This window comes from Sminthopsis crassicaudata, chromosome 4 (assembly GCF_048593235.1).
Source record: "Sminthopsis crassicaudata isolate SCR6 chromosome 4, ASM4859323v1, whole genome shotgun sequence".
Lineage (NCBI taxonomy): Eukaryota > Metazoa > Chordata > Mammalia > Dasyuromorphia > Dasyuridae > Sminthopsis > Sminthopsis crassicaudata.
In genome coordinates, this window is record NC_133620.1 from 310,847,116 (window position 1) to 310,868,012 (window position 20,897).

Below are 20,897 nucleotides of genomic sequence, written 5' to 3' on the forward strand. Positions count from 1 at the left end.
AAAATGCAAAGTAAATACTAAGGAATTAAGTCAGGCATCAGGAAGCTGTGGTAAGTTCACTTTTTATATACTGTCCACACAACAGACAGAAAAGCACATTCTTTTTGGTTATCAGTTTGCATTTTATAGATATAGATACATATACATTATTTTGAGCTTAATAAAACCTAATGAAATGAAACTTCCATATAAAATGGGAAACAGAAGAGGTCTGTACATAAAACTGAATTTCTATTATATAAAGTTAATTTATTTTCAGTATATGATAATTTAACATGCAGTGTGTTAAAAACGAGTCTTACTTCTCTGTGATTCCTTCCATCCTCAATTTTGCCTCTTCCCCCCAAAAAAAATGAAGAAAAGAAGGAAAAATAAAGCCTTGACATAAATATGCAGTTAAGCAAAAAATTTCCATATTGGCCATAAAAATGCATGCATCATTCTACATTTTGCATTCTATATTTACATATGCTTCATCACTGACCCTATGGAGTTATTGCTAGTCATCACATTGATAAGTTCCTAAGTCTTTCAAAGTAGTTTTTTATTTAAAATATTGTTATTGTATAAATTGTTCCCTGAGTTCTATTCATTTCACTTTACATCAGTTCATACAGATCTTCCCAGCTTCCTTTGGACATATCTCTTTTTTCATAATTCCTCATGACACAATAATATTCTATTTTGTTAATATAACAATTTATTTAGTCATTCCCTAGTTAATAGGCACCCCTTTAATTTCCAGTTCTTTACAACTACAGAAAAAACTGCTATATTTCTAAATATATAGTTATTTTTCTCTTTCTCAGAGCTCTTTGGAGCACAGGCCTAGTAAGAGATCAAAATGTATCTAATATTTGACTTGACTTTTTGGCCAAAATTAAATTGCTTTGCAGAATTATTGAACCAATTTACTACTCTACCAATAGTGTGTTAATGTACCTGTTTTTTGACAGACCCTCCAACATTTGCCATTTTCCTTCATTTTTGTCAATTTTGCCTATCTATTGAATAAAAGGTAGAATCTTAGAATTGTTACACTAATCGGGATTTGACTTATGGTTTGGTGTTTCTCCAGACTTATGCGATGGAAAAAATGTTAATGATGATAACATAAAAGTGTTGTATACTTTTTCTTGGCGTTGAAGAAAGACGGTTAATGAGGAAAATCACTATATTATGTTTTGGCTTTGCCACTCATCACACGGTCCCTTAGATCTCTGTCCGTCTATGTTTTTACCACATAAAATAACGTAGCTGACCCAGCATTAATCCGAGCGTGCAGATTACTAACGTAAATCTGAGCTACGGACCTTTCGAACTAGATGGGCTGCAGTTCTCTGGCATAACAGAGCGGCCACTTTTCACCCTGACCAGAGAGGCGGGCAAGCATTAAGGGAAGGGAGGGGGCGTGGCATGGGTGTGACTAGAACCTAGCTCCTTCCCCGACCCCAACTGCGCTACAGAGCTGGGCGCTCGGACGAGGGCGGGATGGCGCTGGCGAGGTCCCCGGCGGAGACCTTAAGAAGGAGCAGCAACTTCGTCATGGCCGCATTCTTTGCGCTGGCGGCCTACGTGCAGGTCAGCTCAGGCCGCCCCAACAGACTAAGCTCCGGATGCAGCCGTAGGTTCCCACGTCAGCCTGCAGAGCGTCTGTTTGTGGTTGGTGGGGCAGAGCGGAAGTGAAGGGGAATAGGGAGGGGGAGAGACTAGGAAGAAAGATGAAATGGGGGAGGGGTTTGCCACCAGGTGGGAAGAGGATTCTAAAACGAATTTTAGGCAGTGCTGATCTTTCTTAGTACGCTGTGCATGACTGAGGAGCAGATGCGGCCGGGGTGACGAGGTGGATAGGTGAGGTTTGAATCTCGAGTCCAAAAGCCCCGGACACTGGTTGTGTGATCTTGGGCAAGTCACTCCAGAGTCTATGCTTCAGTTCCTCTTATGTAAAATGGAGATAATAATAGCATCTGCCTTTCATGGTTGTCGTGAAGATTAATTAAGATATTTGCACAGTGCTTGAAGATTAAATGAGATATTTGCAAAATGCTTTGCAAATCTTAAAGCACCATATAGATGCCGTTTATTATTATTAAGAAGAAATATACTCTCTAATGAAGGGAATTTCTATTCCAGCTCCATTGTTTTATCCGGCTGGAAATTGAATCAGAATAAGCAAGATCCGGGCTCAGATCCGGGTCTTTATTCCATATTCAGGATTTTACCTCAGCATCTCACTAGTCATGAATATAGCTGGCACTGTCACCTTTGCTGGGGGGGGGGGGTAATTTAACTTGTCTGGGGCTCCCCAGTTGTAAAATAAGGTCATTTAGTCCTTGAAGATCCTTTTCATTTCAAAATCAATGATCATGTGATCTGCAGGCAGTTTGGGATCAGTAACTGAGTAACTGTCGAGTAAGAGAAACCCAGATAGATTCATCAGGCAGGGATGAGCCTGGCCTTTGTTTGCTCTTTGCAATTGATTTTTATTTCATGTAACTGTGCCATACTTTCTGTGAACACCAAACAAGCACAATAGGACCTAAATGCTTATTGAATATCTACAAACCCCGCTGATGAAGGCTGTATGTAGGAAGAACTGGTTTGGGAATTAGAATACCTAGGTTAAAATTCTGGCTCTGCTATTTACTGTCTGTGACCTTCAATCAACAAGTAATTATTTACTGCCTACTTTGTGCTAGAAGTGAAAGAATAAGACAGCCCCTATTTAGTTTCCTCATCTGTGAAGTGAAAGGTTGAACTGGATAAATGGATCCTTAAATGATGTGATCAGGATGGAAATACCTAGTTCAAAATAAACGTGACAAATTCAAAATTGCCACTCTCTTTGGCAAAAGGTAGATTTATTTAGGAGAAGAGGTTACAGACAAAATGAAGGGGTACAATAGACATCAGGAATGGCAAATATGAAATAGAGTTGGGAGAGCATATATAATTAGCCAGAATAAGGAGAAAGACCCCATTAGATGGAAGGTACTATGAGAAAGGAGATGGTGTAACCTCAGAGTGGGCTTAGTCCTGAAAAGGATTTAGCAAAGATCTTCATCATAAGCAGATTCTTTAGAAGGGAAATAAATATAGCCTTGGGGTTTCTTAGGCACAAAGGCAAACTCAAAGTCATCCTTTGGTTTTAACTGGAATGAGAACTTCCTTTAATAAAATAACTTATTTGGACTAAATTTGGTATAGAAGGTGATTTGACAGTCTTCTCCCTTATCTAATTTTCAATGACTGTTTTGTTGTTACAGATAAATGACCCAGATGCAGAACTGTGGATGGTAAGTATGAATTACATGTAGTTTAGCATACTATATAGCCTTGTCTATATAGTTCTGTAAATCCTCTGAATTTACTTGCATATCAGAATATTTCTAAACTTGTCTGCTAAAAGGAGGAAAAATTTTTAAAAATTTGCAAGCCAGGCATATATCTTCTTGTATATAAATTCAGAATTTTCTGAAAACTTTCATATGCTAGAGAAAGTGAGTACTTAATTTATTGGGAAGGTTACAGTATGCAGCATTAACTGAATACCACATCTTTGAAAGCACAGGTCTTCCAAAATATAAAAATATGGAGACTTGAAGATCTCTTTTACTTTCATTAATTGTCTTTGTTAAACTGGCAGAAGTAGCACACTTTTTTTTTTTTTTTTTTTTTTAAGGAATTCTTAGGGATTTCTAAATTTCCAATGAGAGCAACTGTTTGTTTTGAATTCATTTTAGCCTCCAAATCTGCAGGAACCATCTAGAGAATTTTGTAAGACGTGTGCAATGAAGGACTATCCTAAAGACCAGGGTTAGAATCAGGGTTGTGCTTGTACTAAGTCTATAAAGGATAATTACAAAAATAAAATCAAAGTAGATTAACATACTCAATTCATTTAAAGACTGTAATTTGAAGTACATGAGAGAGATTGTGAAGTCTCTCCTTTGACTGCTTAGTGAGTAAATGAACTTCAAGATGTAGGCTTGATTCTTATTTCTAACAAAAGATATGTAGCCATTGGCAGTTTCTTTTCTATAAGCCTCAATTTTCTCACCATTTACTGGGAAAAGTACTGGTACTTACAATTTACAGTGTTGCTTGAGCAAGTCGAATGATTTGTCTAAGAGTCATATAATAAGAAGATGCCATCGTTGGAGCTTTTTAAATGTTGAATTTGTAAAACAGGCATATTACTATTTCATAAGATTGTTAAAATGTTTAAATCATAAAGTATTATACAATATTGAGTAGTTATTATTATACTATTATGCAGTATCAGGAATTTATAGACCTTATTCAGTTCTGTTTAGTCGGACCAGCATGATTGTTTTGCCTTTCCAAAGAAAGAATCCCCAGTTTTGTCTTGTTTTGAATTGTGAAAGCCGTAGTAGCCAGTGAGCTAATTTTATCCTAATCAGTTCCTATATACTTTAGATTGTCAAATTTAATTCAATTTACTGACTAAATAGAATCTTTTTATATACTGCTTATATTATTCTATTGCATGACATAATAAATTGTATTATTATCCTTTTCTTTCTGTAGTGGCCTGGTGGAGATCTGTCAGTGTCATTCTCTGAGAGCCAGTGAGTTAGTTATGCCAAAGATATTACTGTTCTCTCCAACCACTGGCTCCTTTATGCCCTTTCTCTCTAGTTCTCCTTCTTGGTGTCTCCTGGTCCATCCCCTCTTCCTAACCAGGTTGAGGCAGTGAAGAAATCTTAATAGGTAACTGTGACCTTGACTGATCTTAAGATGTAGGATGTTTGAGGAATATCCAAAAATTGGTTTTCTTAGAGGAAATGTAACTCCTCTGCCTCTGCAGCCCCTTCCTCTGAGTGATAAATTCCTCCCTAACCAGGCTTCCCCTCAGGTATCTTCCCTGCTTCCCTACTTCATTCCCCTTCAATTTTTAGCTTCTTTTTATGTATCATCTTCAAGTTTCTTGAAGAAAATGACTAAATTTTGGCCTATATTAATATCCCCATAGTTTAGCACACAGCCTGGCATATCAGTGCTTGTTGATTACTCAGAATATAGAGGCAAATCAAATCCCTGAAACTCTAGTACACCCAATAAAACAGCTCCCCAAATCAACATTACAAATTGATTTTGCTTTATTTATTGAATGCTCACAGTGGTCATCATTGCTTTCCAGGTACTATGGGACAAGTTTGCAAGACAAGGAAAAGTAAATTTAAAAATTTAGATTAAACGACTTCTAACTTCCCTTTACACTCTATTCTTGACCCTATAATGTAGAAGTTCAGAAGAGTTACCCAGACTTAATTATGGAAGTTTTAGTATTTATTCAAGATGAATAAATGTATAGTTTTTAAGATTTAAGGAAAGACCTGATAACCTGTTTTCAATATAACAATTGCTATGAAGCAATACTAAAAAAAATTAATTTTGCTGTTTTATTAGCATTCAAAGTATTAGTGGAAGTGAAGGAACTTTGAAAACCATCCCCTCATTTTATATATGAAGAAACTGTAGACCAAAGATGAACCTTGCCCAAGATCAAAGGTAGTTGCACAACTGAAACTAGAACCAAGGCTTCTTGGCTCCTAGCCCAGTGAGGTTAAACTTCAAAACTTTTGTTTAGTTATATTTAGACTTATTAGGAATTGGTTCTTTCATAAAGAAGCCAAACATCTGTTCCTTCCTAAATGTTTTAGAAATGTTTTGGAAAGTCTGTTTTAATAAAGAATACTTTTTCACTGGTAATCAGGCTTTGTTCAAAGGGGAATCAGACCTGAAAGGAATATAGTGACTTAGGAATATAATTGCCAGAATAACTTTTCTAGTCAAAAGATCATTGTGGAGGAAATCATATTGCTTGCATTTTCTATCCTCATTTTTCTTTTGCTATAGCTTTCAGAGAAATAAGACATAAGACTGAATTAGAAGATAGGATTTAGAATTCTGTCTGAATCTGAATCTGAAAGCATGTTCCAAGTTTCCATAAAGATTAGATTGACAGTTCAAGGGCTAACAAGACTTTTCATGTTTTGATTTTAATAAGCATCTAGATTGACTAATAAGTCTAGGCTCCCATGAGCTGTGTAAATAAAACCTGTGAATAATATCTAAGATACTCATATCACTAAAACACTGTGACTAGGGGCAGCAAGGTGGCATGGTGGATAGAACACTGGCCCTGAAATCAATGTAGGACCTAAGTTAAAATCCAGTCTCAGATACTTATTGTGTATCTAAGTCACTTAATCCTAATTGCCTTAAAGAATAAAATAAAATACAATGATTAAGAGAAAGAAATATCTTAAAGTGGAAAGTCAAGATTTCAATAAAACAACAGTTTTTAACAGTAAAACTTTCTAGCATCTACCTGTCTAGCCTAGATGTTTGGATTGCTGTAAGTCTTGCTGTTAGAAAGTTCTTGAAATTATCAACTATGCTGCATGATAGCTTTGTAAGCCTAAATATTGAGGACAAACTACATTGTGGTGCTGAAAAACTAGATTTTTTTTATTATTATTATTATAGCTTTTTATTTATAAAACATATGCATGGGTAATTTTTCAACATTAACCCTTGCAAAACCTTCTGTTCCAACTTTTTCCCTCCTTCCCCACACTCCCCTAAATGTCAGGTCAATACATGTCAAATGTGTTAAAGTATATGTTAAATACAATAAGTGTATACATATTTATACAGTTATCTTGCTGCACAAGAACAATCGGATTTAGAAAGAATATAAAAATAACCTGAGAAGGAAAACAAAAAATGCAAGCAGACAATAACAGAAGGAGTGGAAATACTATGTTGTGGTCCAAACTCATTTCCCATAATTCTTTTGCTGGGTGTAGCTGTTTCTCTTCATTACTAAACAGTTGGAACTGATTTGGATCATCTCCTTGTGGAAGAGGTCCACGCCCATCAGAATTGATCATCATATAGTATTGTTGTTGAAGTATATAATGATCTCCTGGTTCTGTTCAATTCACTTAGCATCAGTTCATGCAAGTTTCTCCAGGCTTCTTTGAAATCATCTTGCTGGTCATTTCTTACAGAACAATACTATTCCATAACATTCATATACCACAATTTATTCAACCATTCTCCAATTGACATCCATTCAATTTACAGTTTCTAGTCACTACAAAAAGGGCTGCCACAAACATTTTTGCACATACGTGCCCTTTTCCCTTCTTTAAGATCTCTTTGGGATATAAGCCCAGTAGAAACCCTGCTGGTATGCACAGTTTGATAACTTTTTGAGCATAGTTACAATTGGATTTGTTTGCAATTCCACCAACAATGTATCAGTCCTAGTTTTCCCACATCCCCTTCAACATTTGTCATTACCTTTTCCTGTCATCTTAGCCAATCTGAAAGATATGTAATGGTATCTCAGAGTTGTCTTAATTTGCATTTCTCTGATCAATAATGATTTGGAGCATTTTTTCATATGACTAGAAATAGTTTCAATTTCTTCATCTGAAAATTGTCTGCTCATATTTTTTGCTCATTTATCAATTGGAGAATGACTTAATTTCTTATAAATTAGAATAAATTATATATTTTGGAAATGAGGCCTTCATCAGAATCTTTGACTGTAAAAATGTTTTCCCAGTTTATTACTTCCCTTTTAATCTTGTCTGCATTAGTTTTGTTTGTATAAAAACTTTTTAACTCGATATAATCAATTTAATATAATTTTCTATTTTGTGATCAATAATTATCTCTAGTTCTTGTTTGGTCACAAATTCCTTCCTCCTCCAAAGGTCTGAGAGGTAAACTATCCTATGTGCTTTTATTTATAATCTCATTCTTTATGCCTAGATCAGGAACCTATTTTGACCTTATCTTGGCGTTAAGTATAGGTCAATGCCTAATTTCTATCATACTGATTTCCAATTTTCCCAGCAGTTTTTGTTAAACAGTGAATTCTTATCCCCAAAGCTGGGTTCTTTGGGTTTGTCAAACACTAGATTGTTAAAGTTATTGACTATTTTGTATATGTGAGCCTAACTTATTCCACTGATCAACTAGTCTTGGAAAACTAGATTTTAAGGGTTATTTATTAGAGCTAATAAGGTACTAGGGAAAGAATACTGGATTTGAAGTCATCAAAGGTCCAGCTTCTGCTATACTACCTTGTGATCATGGATAAAAATCCTGAACTTATCAGACTCTCAAATTTCCTTGACTACAAAATGAGGGATTTAGACTAAATGACTTCTAACTTCCCTTTACACACTGTTCTTGACCCTATGATGTTCAGAAAAGTTACCCAGATTTAATTATGGACAGTGACATAATCAGGACAATGAAATTTCTTATTTATTTCCTATGTCCTCTGATTGATTTGCATTTTGGGTCTATTCGCTCCGCTAAATAATTCTGCAATCATGTGATACTTGGGATATTCTGTTTTGCTAACAGGTTGTATACATGATCCCTGCTATTCTTACTCTACTTGTTGGATTTAATCCTCTGATCACAGGTATGAAATTAATTTTTGAATCGAGCTAAAGCACTTTTATTATCTTTACTGGAAAAATGAGCATCAAGCTGTGTTTATTGTACTTTGTCTTGCAAGTTTTTTCTCTCTGCTTCTTCATTCTTGAGGTCTCCTTATTCTCCTGGAATTATTCTTGTTCCCATTCTCTAGTGCCTTTCCTTTTTTCCATCTTCTCAAATGCTCTCAAATTTCACCTTCCCAAATTCATTCTCTAGTCCTTATAATTCTAAAACCTTCAAAATTTCTGATTCTCTATTATCAATCTTCTTCCAATTTCTCTTGCAGGTTCTTTTTTCAAAAATGATATACCATTATGTGTAATGTTCTTTGTTAAGTTTTCATGGGGGTCTCTGGGAGCAGCCTTCATTTCAGTTCAGTAATCACCACAAGAGAAGCCAGGTGTTAAAGTCCAAATCCTTTATTATCCCTTTCAAAGTCTTGTCTCCTTTCCTGGGGCCCGATTAGCTTTCTTAAAGGCCTTCTGGAGTCTTGGTTTCAGTGGAGAAACTAAGGAGGACAGGCCTGCCACCACAGTGCTGATGAAGATGGAAATGAATCTGGCTCTCCTTCCCTCAGGAGAGCCACCAGGAGCCTGACTAAAGATCAAATTGAATTTCTCTCCTTGATTCTGAGAGCTTGAGCTAGCTTATATGCTCTACACTGAGTATAAACCAATCATCATATCACGAGGAAACCATTATTTGTTGTAAAATTAAATCAATCATACTGAACCATGCTAAACTAGATAACCATTGTCTCCTCAATTCCACTTAGTACCTTGTAAGAATGCTTTGTTTCAAGTTCAGAGTTCTGGCCCATAACAATTAGAGATATTAAAGATTATTATATATGCTAAATTCTTAGAAGTCATTTTTGATAAGTTTATATATTGTTATAGAAATTTCGTCCAGTAATCCATGTCTTTGAGAGTGCTCATCAAATGCTTCTCTCAAGTAAATTAAACATTTATTTAATGGGGCTCAGCCTGCCAAGACTTTTTTGAAAGGATCACAAACTAAATTATATTTGGAGATATTCTAATATCTTTAAAAAAGAGTTTCATTAATAGTTAGTTGTTCTAGTTTCTTTGCATGTTGATCCCGAAAATTCATATCATTTATTTCCTTAATTTAAGAAGAAGATATTAAGAGAGTGTATTATCAAAGCCAACAAAATCATAAAGGGCATGAATAGCTAATTGCTTATAAATAATAGACTAGAGTCAGAAATTATTCTGTAAAACTTAATGAAAAAAGTTATTTTAAGATATGAAAAAAAGCAAACTTGTTTATTGTAATTTTGAGAGATATATAATTTTAAACTGATGCCAAAAAGGTTTAGGTTAAGTACACAAAAAAGTTTCCTTTACTTTTTGAGATGGTAACTGGCCATTTCCCACATATCCATTGATGGCACTTTCAAAGTATATTCAAATGTATATTGTTTATCAACTTAATTCTGAATTGTGTAATCCCAATAGGATTATCAAGCCAAATGCACAGTTTTAGTTGTTTCCTTTTTAAATTTTGAACTTAATAAACACCACAAATGCATATTTTCCATATGCAAAGTAGAATAGAAAAACAAGATGTTTATCTCAAACCTGTAATACCTGTTAGGTAAACAAATAAGTCGAATATCTTTTAAACATAATAAATTGGACATATAAATTTCAAAGTTGTTCTGTTAATTTAATGCTTAGCACACTGCCTAGGATATAGTAAGTGTGCGTGAATGCTTGGGAACTTATCTGCATTTCATTCTGGCTTTCATTATGTTCCTTTCTGTGTAATATTTATTTATTTATTTGAGGGTTTCAATTTTTAAAAAATTTCTTTTAAAAACTTTTCTTGCCTTAAAAGTTTTTATTAACATCTTTTATTTTTATATCCCCATGGTTTTCTTCAGTATCCCATACCCTCCCCCTTCCAGACAGCACTTCCATATAACAAATACACTATTTTCTTTTTTAAAAAAAATTGTTTATTAGTTTCGTTAATATTATTTAATTTTTCCTTTTTAAATCTTATTTTTTATTGAAAAAAGGAAAACAAAAGAAAATGAAATAAAACAAAATAGAATATTGCATGTGTCCAACAGAACATCAGAAAAGATTCAAAATATATAACAATAAATTACCAGTTCAAACAAGGATATATAATAGTAAAAGAAATTATATTCACGAGTCCCATCCTTTTTTTACTTTCTTGCATGTTGTTCTTTTGTTTTCTGCTGCAGACGTTTTAAATTTTATTCTTTTTTTTCCCTTTCATCTTCCTCACCTATCCTAACTAAGCAGGCTTATAGTTATGCAAAGATATATTTATAGATTGATATAGATATATATACACACATATATACCCCTCCCCCTATACTTTCAGACACATATATTTCCTATCCCTAATAACTTTTTGCTTTATCTTGCCTTGCTATTATTTAATCTCCCCCCACCACCACCATTCATGGATCCCTCCTTTGTTTTCTTCCCCTACCCTTTGCTTCCCTCTCATCCATTCCTTCCCCTTTATTTCTTTTTAGACTTTGTAGGGTGCCATGCCCTTTGTGTTATATATGTAGTGTTACCTATTTAACCCATTCCTGATGTGAAAAGGACTTCAGAACTACTAGCCCTCCTCTCCCTTCTAACATCTCTGTAGTTTATTCCTCTTCTGCACCTCATCTCTATTTTCACCTTAAAAAACTCTGCTCCAATCTTTCTTTTGAGCTACCCTATTACTGATGTTAATTTTAAACATATGGTATATCATACAATTTGTATTTACAAAAGTTTTGGTTCTTTTTTGTATCTGGTATCTTTTGTATGTATGATTCTAGGACTGATAAGTCCTATACAATTCTAATTTTAGCTCCAGGATATTTGAATTATTTTTTCTTGTTTTTTTTGCAATTTTTTTTTTCTTTGATCTGGGGGTTTTCAAATTTGGCAGTAATACTCCTCTAAGTTTTCCACAAAGGATCTCTTTGAGGTGGTGATGAGTGGATTTTGTCTATTTCTACTTTCCCTTCATGTTCTATCATTCCAGATTTGTTATTTTTCCTTTAAGATGTTTCGAGTTCTGTCTTATTTAAGTCTTCAACTTCTTTGTTACCTTTTTCTTGTTCTGTTTAGGTCTCAGAGGGCTACACATTGATGTTTAAAATGTTTTAGTTTCGCTAATTCTTTCAGTAAATCAATTAATTTTTCCTTTAAGTACTTAGATGATATATTATTCAGTATATATTATTATATATTGTAATATACATAATATTAAATTACTACATTATGATAAATTATAAAGTACAAGTTATACAAATAATTAAATATTGATACTGTATGTTGTGTCTTAAGAATAATGTAGTTAGCTTACCTTATTTAATTAAATTTTTATATTTATTTTAAACAAATACAAAATAAAGGGGAAAATGTCAGGTATACAGAAGAACATGAGAGGATTGAATATAAAACAATAGATTTCCATTTCAAGAAAATATATAATAAGTACATATTTTCAAGGCTGCCCAACTTTTCTTTGCTTTCTTATTGTTTTTCTTTTGTTCTCTGCTGTGTAGTTATTGCTTTGTTTTTTTCTCTTCTTCCCATCCTGATCCAGCTCTAAAGGAGGGTACAGTTAAGCATATATATATATATATATATATATATATATATATATATATATATATATATATATATATATATATATATACATATATATATATATATATACTCACATTATATATGTATAAATATACAAGGATATCTATAAAATACATGGATATATACATATACACTTATACACACATATATAAAACTGTACCATGCTTATTTCTACTTGTCACCTGTTTCTCTGAAGGTAGAGAACATTTTCTTCATAAGTTCATATCTTTCCGTGTTTTTTCTCAATCATTTCCTACACTACAGGAATATTCCATCCCAATCACATTCCATCTGAGAGATTGTGAAAGTTTTCCTCCACTTTTCTACATTCCTTCTATTTTTTGTTGCACAGGTTTTATTTATGCAAGAAAATTTTAATTTAATCAAAATTATCCATTTTATACTTAAAAATGTTCTCATCTTATAATTCAAGGTTTGAAACTACTGAATCTATTTCTTTTACATCTTTTTTTCCATGGTTTCATTGAAGTTCCTAACTTTTTGTTCTTTCAAATTTATTTTGTTATTAACTCAGTAAGGTCAATTTTTAGTAATTTAATTGGGATGGGATTAAATAAATAGGTTAGGTAAAATTGCCTTTTTTAAAAAAATCACATTAACTTTACCTACCCATGAACAATAAATATTACTTCAGTTATTTAGATATTTTATTTGTATAAAAAGTATTTTCTATTTATGTTCAAATAGCTTTTGTGTCTCTTTAGGCAGGTATACACTCAGGTATTTTATGCTATGTAGTTATTTTAAATATTTATTAAACTTTTTTTTTGAGAGCATAATTAACCTCCACTTTTTTTATATAATAGATTCTGCTCCTGACCTTTATCTTTATATCTCTTATTGTTATAGGAATTCCTGAAAACAACATATTGTTGAATTAAAATTTAAATTAAATTATTTTAATTAAATAAAATATATTTTATATAAAAATAAAAAATAAAACTAAAAATTTATTCACAAGATGGGTAAATTCATCCTGTTCACATATTAAGTTATAATTATTTTCCTTTTTTTTCTATTTTTTCTCACTATCCTTCTCACCCTATTTCTGTCTTCCTTACTCCTCTCCTTTATTTCTATCTGCTACCTTGCTCTCCAATTCCTTAACCTATCCACCCCTCCAAGTTTCTCCTTATCTTCTCCCCAACCCTATCTCCTTGCTCTTTTCTGAATTTAGAAAATACATACACACACACACATACATACACACATATACCATACACACACGTACATATGCATATATAGACATACATAAGTTTTGCTGTAATCCCTTTGAAAATTTTGTCTAAATATTTTGTTTCAAATGTGCTTCTTGGAAACAACTCTCTTTTATTGTTGAATTCTAATTACTTGGCTATCACCCTCTTATTTTATGAGTTCATTCCATTCACATTCTTGATAGTTTTTTCCTTGATGTTTTTTCCTTTTAGCCTATCCTTTTATACTTTTTCCTCTCTGATTTCAGCCCCTTGCTTTATGAAGATGATGAACAAGGAGAGTGCTAAATATTAGTAATTTATACAAGATTTGCTTCTTATTCCCTGCTTCTCTACTCTTCCTCTCACCCTGTCTCTGATCACAGGTTCTTAGTTTTTTCTTTTTTTTTTCATTCTCCCTTTATGATTTATCTCCTAAATTAGATTTTGTTTTGCTTATAACTGATGACTCTCTCAATATGTTCTACCTCTTAACCACTACTTCCCTCTCTCTGTTCCACTCTTTCCCCTTTCAGTTTCAAGAATGTCTACAACATAACCTTAGGATGTTAGTCAAATCATTTTTTTGTCTGGATCAGATGAAAATGAAAAGCAGATTCATTTGGAAGAGGCTTCTTTGTACATACCTAATTATGTGACAGTAAATTCTATCCCCTTCATCTCTCCTTACCTTATCCATTGTTTTTTCCTTCTCTTTTTGTCTCCCCCATTAAAATTTAAATATTTGATTATTGTATAGTGCCTTCCAATTGCCCATATATTGTTATTCTTGACTCTGGTGTATACATTTTAAAGCCTTTATTCATTTCTAGTTTTTTTTCATCAGGAATACTCGAAATCTTCTATTCCATGAAATGCCATTTTCCCTCCCACCCCTCTCTATGTAATTATACTCAAGTTTTATTTGCAAGTCACATGAATTTGAACATTAAAAAAAAAAGGGATCAATTCTATATAGACAGCATAAAGTGAAAAAAGTTTGCTTCATTTTGTACTCAATTTGTCAGTTCTCTCTCTGAAGGTGGATAATATTTTTCACCATAGGTCCTTTGGAATTGTTTTGAGAAGAGTAACTAAATCTTAGTTGATCACTTATAAGATTGCTCTTACTATGTAGTTTTCTCTTGGTTCTGTTCACTTTGTGTCAATTTATGTAAATCTCAGGTGAAATCATCCTACTCAACATTTCTTATAGCACAATAGTATTATATTGCTATTTTGTAACACAATTTGTCCAGCCATTCCCCAATTGATGGGCATCACTTCAATTCTCAATTCTTTGCCATCACAAAAAAAGCTGTTATAAATATAAGTGCATATTTAAATCATTTTCCTTTTTAAAAATCTCTTTGGGATACATATCTAGTAGTGTTATTGCTGGGTCAAAAGGTATACAGTTTTGTAAGCGCTTTGAGCAGAGTTCCAAATTATCCTCTGGAATTGTTGGGTCAGTTTACAACTTTGCCAATAGCGTAATAGTGTCCCTATTTTTCCATATCTCTCCCACCATTTATCATATTCCTTTTTTTAACATGTTAGCTACTCTCATATGGTACTCATTAGCTACTCTCAAGTGGTACCTCAGAATTGTTTTAATTTGCATTTTTCTAAGCAAGAGTGATTTAGACCATTTTTTCTTATGACTAAAGATAACTGTTTATTATGAAAACTGCTTGTTAATATTCACTGACCACTTATCAAATATCAATTGGAAATGCCTTTTAAAAAAAAATTGATTCAGTTCCATATATATTTGATAGATGAGATTTTTGTCAAAGATCTTGCCGTAAATTTTTTTCCCTAGTTAATTGCTTTTCTTCTGTTTTGGCTATCCATTAGTTTTGTTTTGTGCAAAATAATTTTAATTTCAAGCATCACCCATTTTACTTCTCATGATCCTCTCTGTGTCTTATTTGGTCATAAATTCTTTTTTTCCCTTATCCATAGATCTGACAGGTATATTTTCCCATGTTTCCTTAATTTACTTATGATATTATCCTTTATGTCAAAATTATTAACCCATTTTGATTCTATTTTGATATACAATGTGAGACGTTTTGACTATGTATAGTTTCTGCTAAATGACTTTCTAGTTTTTCTAGTAATTTTTGTCAAATAGTAAGTCTTATCCCAAAGTGTGGATCTTTAGATATAATCAAATACTAGACTACTAAGTCATCTACTAACATGCATTTTGTACCTTATCTATTCTATTGACCCACTCCTATATTTTTTAAATGGTACCAGATTGTTTTGTAATATAGTTTGAAAACTGGTACATGGCTGCCTTCCATTTTTTTTTTTTATTGATTCCTTTGATATTATTGAGCTTTTTTATTTCAGATGAATTTTTTTATTTTATCTAGCTCTATAAAATAAGTTTGTAGTAGCTTGGTATAGAACTGATTAATAAAATGGCATAAAACTGAATAGTAAATTAATTTTGCTAATTATAATTAATTTTTATTATATTGATTTAGTCTACTCATTCTTTGAAAATGATATGAGAGGATAGATAGAGAACCCTAAAGAATCAAATAGACTAATTGAAACAACTTTAGCAAAGTTGCAGGATATAAAATAAACCCAAATAAATCATCAGCATTAGTATATATTATAAACAAAACCCAGCAGGAAGAGATCGAAGAGATTCCCTTTGAACATAGTGGCAAACAATATAAAATACATGGGATTCCACCTGTCAAGATAAACTCAGGCACTATAAGAACACAATTACTAAATACTTTTCACACATATAAAAAACAGGAGAAATATAAATTGCCTTTTTGCTTTAGTTAGCATTTCTAGCATAATGTAGAATAGTGATGATAATGGAAAATGCTTCAACCCTAATATTACTGGTAAGCCTTCTAGTACCTTCCCTTTAGAGATGCTTGCTCCTGATTTAAATACAATTTATCATTTTAAGAAAAGGTCCCTTCATACCTATTTTTGTTGTTAAAAGCTTTTTCTGCATTTATTAGTATCTTAATTATGCTTGTAGTTTTCCTAATGCTGAAACAGTATACATACTGGTATAAATTTCACCTAGTTGTAAATATATTCTTATTGTGATACTTTTTAATGCTTATAAATCTCTATCACACATTTTATTGTTGCTTCTATTTTCTAGCTGTTTCATAAGTATGTGTATTTTATTTCCCCAAGTATATTGTACATAGGGATTATCTTTTATTTAATTTTCATAATAAATACTTATAGAAGTGATATATTCCCTTCTGATAGAAAATAGCAATATCTTGCCATTTTTTTTCTCTTTTCATTGACTAATATGCTTCTTCTATAACACATGGATTGTTAGAATGCAGTACCCAACCAAAGATCTGCTTTTGATACCTGGAATTAGACTATTATTATTAATAAGTTCTTAAAAATATAAGGCAACTGACCCTTTTATCCTTATGGAAAACCTTCCACTAAAACATGTGGTCATGCCTTAGTATTGTTTGTTCTAGGTAATTTTATCTGGAAGAATCTTACCAAGCTGCACTTATTCCTTTGTACTTTGGGAGCTGTTAACTTGGGCTTCTACCTCTTCCATCATTCAGAAAAGAATATCTTACATGAGGAGGAAGGCAGGTGAGCAATGGCTTTTGTAAGGTTTGTTTTACATAGGTAGAGAAGTTAAAAAATTTTCATAGCTTAATAAAATACCTTATTTTTGTTTTTAAATCAACTTTTTTTCAGTGAACAAATACATTTTCTCTTCTTCCTACCTCCCCTTTCACACATACTAAACAAACAAACCTACTCCCCATGCACAAAACAAATAAATACATTGCAATCAGGCAAAAAAAATTTCCATATTGATATACTCAGTATATCAACTCTCTGTTAAGATTTAGGTAACATATTTCATACCTGGTCCTCAGAAATCATGGATGGTTATTACACTGATAAAAGTTATTTGGTCTTTCAAGGGTTGTCTTTATGATTTGTTACTATTTACATTGTTTTAATTCTACTTACTTTATATAGCATCAGTTCATATAAGTCTTTGCAAATTTCTCTCTATTCTTTTACTATTACAGCACTATAGTATTCCATTACATTTATATATTATAATTTATTTAGCCATTAATTCTTCAATTATCAAACACCTTAACAATTCTTTATCCATAAAAAAAGTTATTTATTTTAAATATTTCTGTATATTTTGTACATTCTTTTTTTCTCTTTGAGATATAGGGTTCAAATATTGCTAAGGTTCATAATACTGAATGACTGATTTAACCTTTTTTGCCTATGTTTGTTAGTTTTGTTTCTTTTTTCACAAATTAAAGAGTCACTTGTTTCATGCTGGGTTTTGTAAGTTCTGAATGAAATGAAATGACTGATTATTAAAATGAGAACCTTTCTTAGGAATTTATATAGACAGAAATTAGTATTAGAGGAAATTTGGATAGAGTAATGAATTTGATGTGCTTTTCATTTTTTGCCACTTAAAAAGATATAAAAATTTTGTACTTTTTCTCTTAGGGAGCTGTTTGGACTTGGAATTATTATAATATGGCTGAGTCTTTGTCACATCTCAACAAAGTAAGTTTTCATCTTGTTAATTTAAAACTAAGGAGCTTCAGGACTAGCAAACCAAGTACTATAGATCAGGGATTCTTAAACATTTTCTATTAGTTACTCCTTTTCACTAAGAAATTTTTATGTGACCTCAGGTATTTAGGTATATAAAAGAGGTATACAAATCAAACATTTGCTGATAATAAATCATAATTCTGGAATGTCTATATTCAGTTATGAGACTCCATATAGCGTCATGAACCACAGTTTAAGAAATCTTGCTATAGATGAAAATGCAGTGAGAGGACTTTTAAAAGTACCTACTTTCCCAAAGAAAGCTAATGCTCCTTGGTCTGTGATTTAAGACCACTAATACAGGCTGTCTTCTGTCTCAGTTATATTATACAACTGTCACAGTTATATAATAGCAGTTATTAGCACTTTTGTTAGCATAATTTTTAACTAAAATATTAACACTCATCTTTTATTTTTTTTAGAAATCCAGTTGGTAGAAGAGTTCAATTGATTGTTACTATTGCTGTTTCTCTTTGCCCATTTATCACATGGTTCTACATATATGTAAACAAAGAGATGCGTTCCACTTGGCCAACACATTGCAAGACAGTTATTTAAATGAATTTTATCATTCTTTTCATAAAATGAATATTTTCACAATTCATATTTGTCACATTACATTTGATTACAAGTTAGTCAATTTAAGTACTTATGTCATGATTTAAGTTATACTAGTAAAGGGTTTTGACCCAAGAGCTCTTTAAGAATGAATGACTATAAATGCAATATAAGACTATATAAAAATAAGAAGTTATTAGAAATCTTTTTTTTTTTTTTTTTTTGCTAAGGCAATTGGGGTTAAGTGACTTGCCCAGGGTCACACAGCCAGGAAGTGTTAAGTGTCTGAGGCCAGATTTAAACTCAAGTCCTCCTGACTTCAAGGCTGGTGCTCTATCCACTGTGCCACCTGGCTGTCCCCCTAGAAATCTTTTTTAAAAGAGAAAGTGCTGTGGCATAGTGGAAAGAATACTAATCTGAGTTATGGGATTTGACTTTTACTCTGTACTATTATTATTCTTTACCTGTGAAACAAGTAATTTATCTTTTCTAGGACTATTTCTTCATTTTTAATATAGCAAAAATATTACTCTACTATTCACAAAATTACAAAGTTGTGAAGAAAGCTGTGTTACTTTGTAGCTGATTAACTTCTTGTTTTTATTTCTTCATCAAAAAAATGGAAGTATTTCCCCTGTCTACCTTATAAAATTATTTTGATTAAATAAGATAATATGTGGGAATTCAAAAGTATAAAAGTATTATAAACCTAGGGTATTAAACTTGGGGGTTTTGAAATTTAAAGAGCATGTTTAGTGGTATATATGTAAGAAGGCTAAAAGGAAGGGAAAATGACTTAAGATATATTCCCAAGAAAAGAAACAGAAAGTCAAATTTATGAATGGTTCACCTTACTGAACTACTATAAAATAAAAGGAGCTCAGATATTCATTATAATCTTTGCAGACAACAAAGGAATGTATATTCTAGAAAGGTAAGAATAAAGAAAGTTTGATATGATGGGGAAATGTGGAGGAAATCAGGATCAGGAAATAGGAAGAGGATTATCCAGTACACCAAAGGAGAAAAAGACCAAAGTCTGGGCTTGAATTTTTGTTTAGAAAAAAATTTAAATGAGATAAAGATGCAGCTTTTTAAAAGACTTTCCTAGGATACAGAAGTTAAAAATATTATATAGAATATAGTCCCTATAGTCTCAAGGTACTTACAACATGATAAACAATATGATGTAGTGAAAAGAGCACTTAAGTTGGAATCAAGTCTTGGGTTCAAATCACTTAAGAAAACAGGTTATCTACAGGATGGAAAAATAAACTTAGAGTTGAAAAACATATTAAGAGATCATCTAGTCTGATTTTATTTAGGAGTCTGAGCCCAGTGAAGTTAAGTGACTTGCTCAAACCCACAGAGGAAGTAGCATATATAATTATTATAGTATATATATTATATAATTATATATATATATATAATATATAATTATTATAGCTTATTTATAAGTTTTATTATAGCTTTTTATTTACAAAACATATGCATGCGTAATTTTTTTTAACACTGACTCTTGCAAAGCCTTCTGTTCCAAATTTTCCCTTCTTTCCTCTAGACAGCAGGTAGTCCAATATATGTTGAATATGTTAAAATATATGCTAAATCCAATATATGTATACATATTTATACAGTTATCTTGCTGCACAAGAAAAATCGTATCTAGAAAGAAGAAAAAAAAAAAAAAAACCCTGAGAAAGAAAACAAAAATGCAAGCAAACAACAGAAAGAGTGAAAATGCTGTTGTGGTTCACACTCACTTCCAATAGTCTTCTCTCTGGGTATAGATGGCTTTCTTCATCACTGAACAATTGGAATTGGTTTGAATCATCTCATTGTTGTTGAGAGCCACAACAATCATATATTTTGGATGGTAGAGGTAGTAATAGTTGAACCATTTGGCCAAGGAAAGATTTCCGGTCATAGCTAATCTTACCAGGCAGGTGTCTCTGCTTCTTCGTAGTCTAGGTACATTAAATGGGGATAAGGATGGCCAGGTTCTTTTTCTATTGGAACTATAGTGGGACCACTTCACTCTGGCAGAGGGTATACTGCATTCTTTGGGCCTACTGAATGCAGCAAAGTTTTATGGCTGGTGGAACACTAGGGGAGTGGGACCATAATCCTAAACAGACATATACTCTGGAGGAAAAGATGAACCTTAAAATCTTATGCTTTGGCTAATAAAGCATTCTCTGCTAAAGTGGTAAAGATTTTACTATAGTTTGTAACATCTTATAAAGACAAAATTTCAATCTTGATTAATAGTTCTCATTTCACCCTTGCAGTTACCTTCAATTTTTCCTCTTCTACTGGCCACTTCCCTACTGCCTAC

General features: G+C 32.3%; 1 protein-coding gene across 3 annotated transcripts in view; it reads left to right on the forward strand.

The window, feature by feature from the left end:
* Nucleotides 1-1,411: 1,411 nt before the first annotated feature.
* TMEM220 (transmembrane protein 220) overlaps nt 1,412-20,897 on the forward strand; it is a 30,039-nt gene continuing 10,553 nt past the window's right edge. Inside the window, exons 1-6 of one of the 3 annotated variants that reach the window (XM_074312056.1) lie at nt 1,412-1,581; nt 3,267-3,296; nt 8,419-8,479; nt 16,867-16,990; nt 17,891-17,950; nt 18,424-18,603. In XM_074312056.1, coding sequence (XP_074168157.1) covers nt 1,492-1,581; nt 3,267-3,296; nt 8,419-8,479; nt 16,867-16,990; nt 17,891-17,950; nt 18,424-18,559 — 501 coding nt within the window. In that variant the 5' untranslated portion in view covers nt 1,412-1,491 and the 3' untranslated portion in view covers nt 18,560-18,603. Of the gene's footprint in view, nt 1,582-3,266; nt 3,297-8,418; nt 8,480-16,866; nt 16,991-17,890; nt 17,951-18,423; nt 18,604-20,897 lie in introns of those variants that run through there. The other 2 variants (XM_074312057.1, XM_074312058.1) reach the window with 2 other exon arrangements.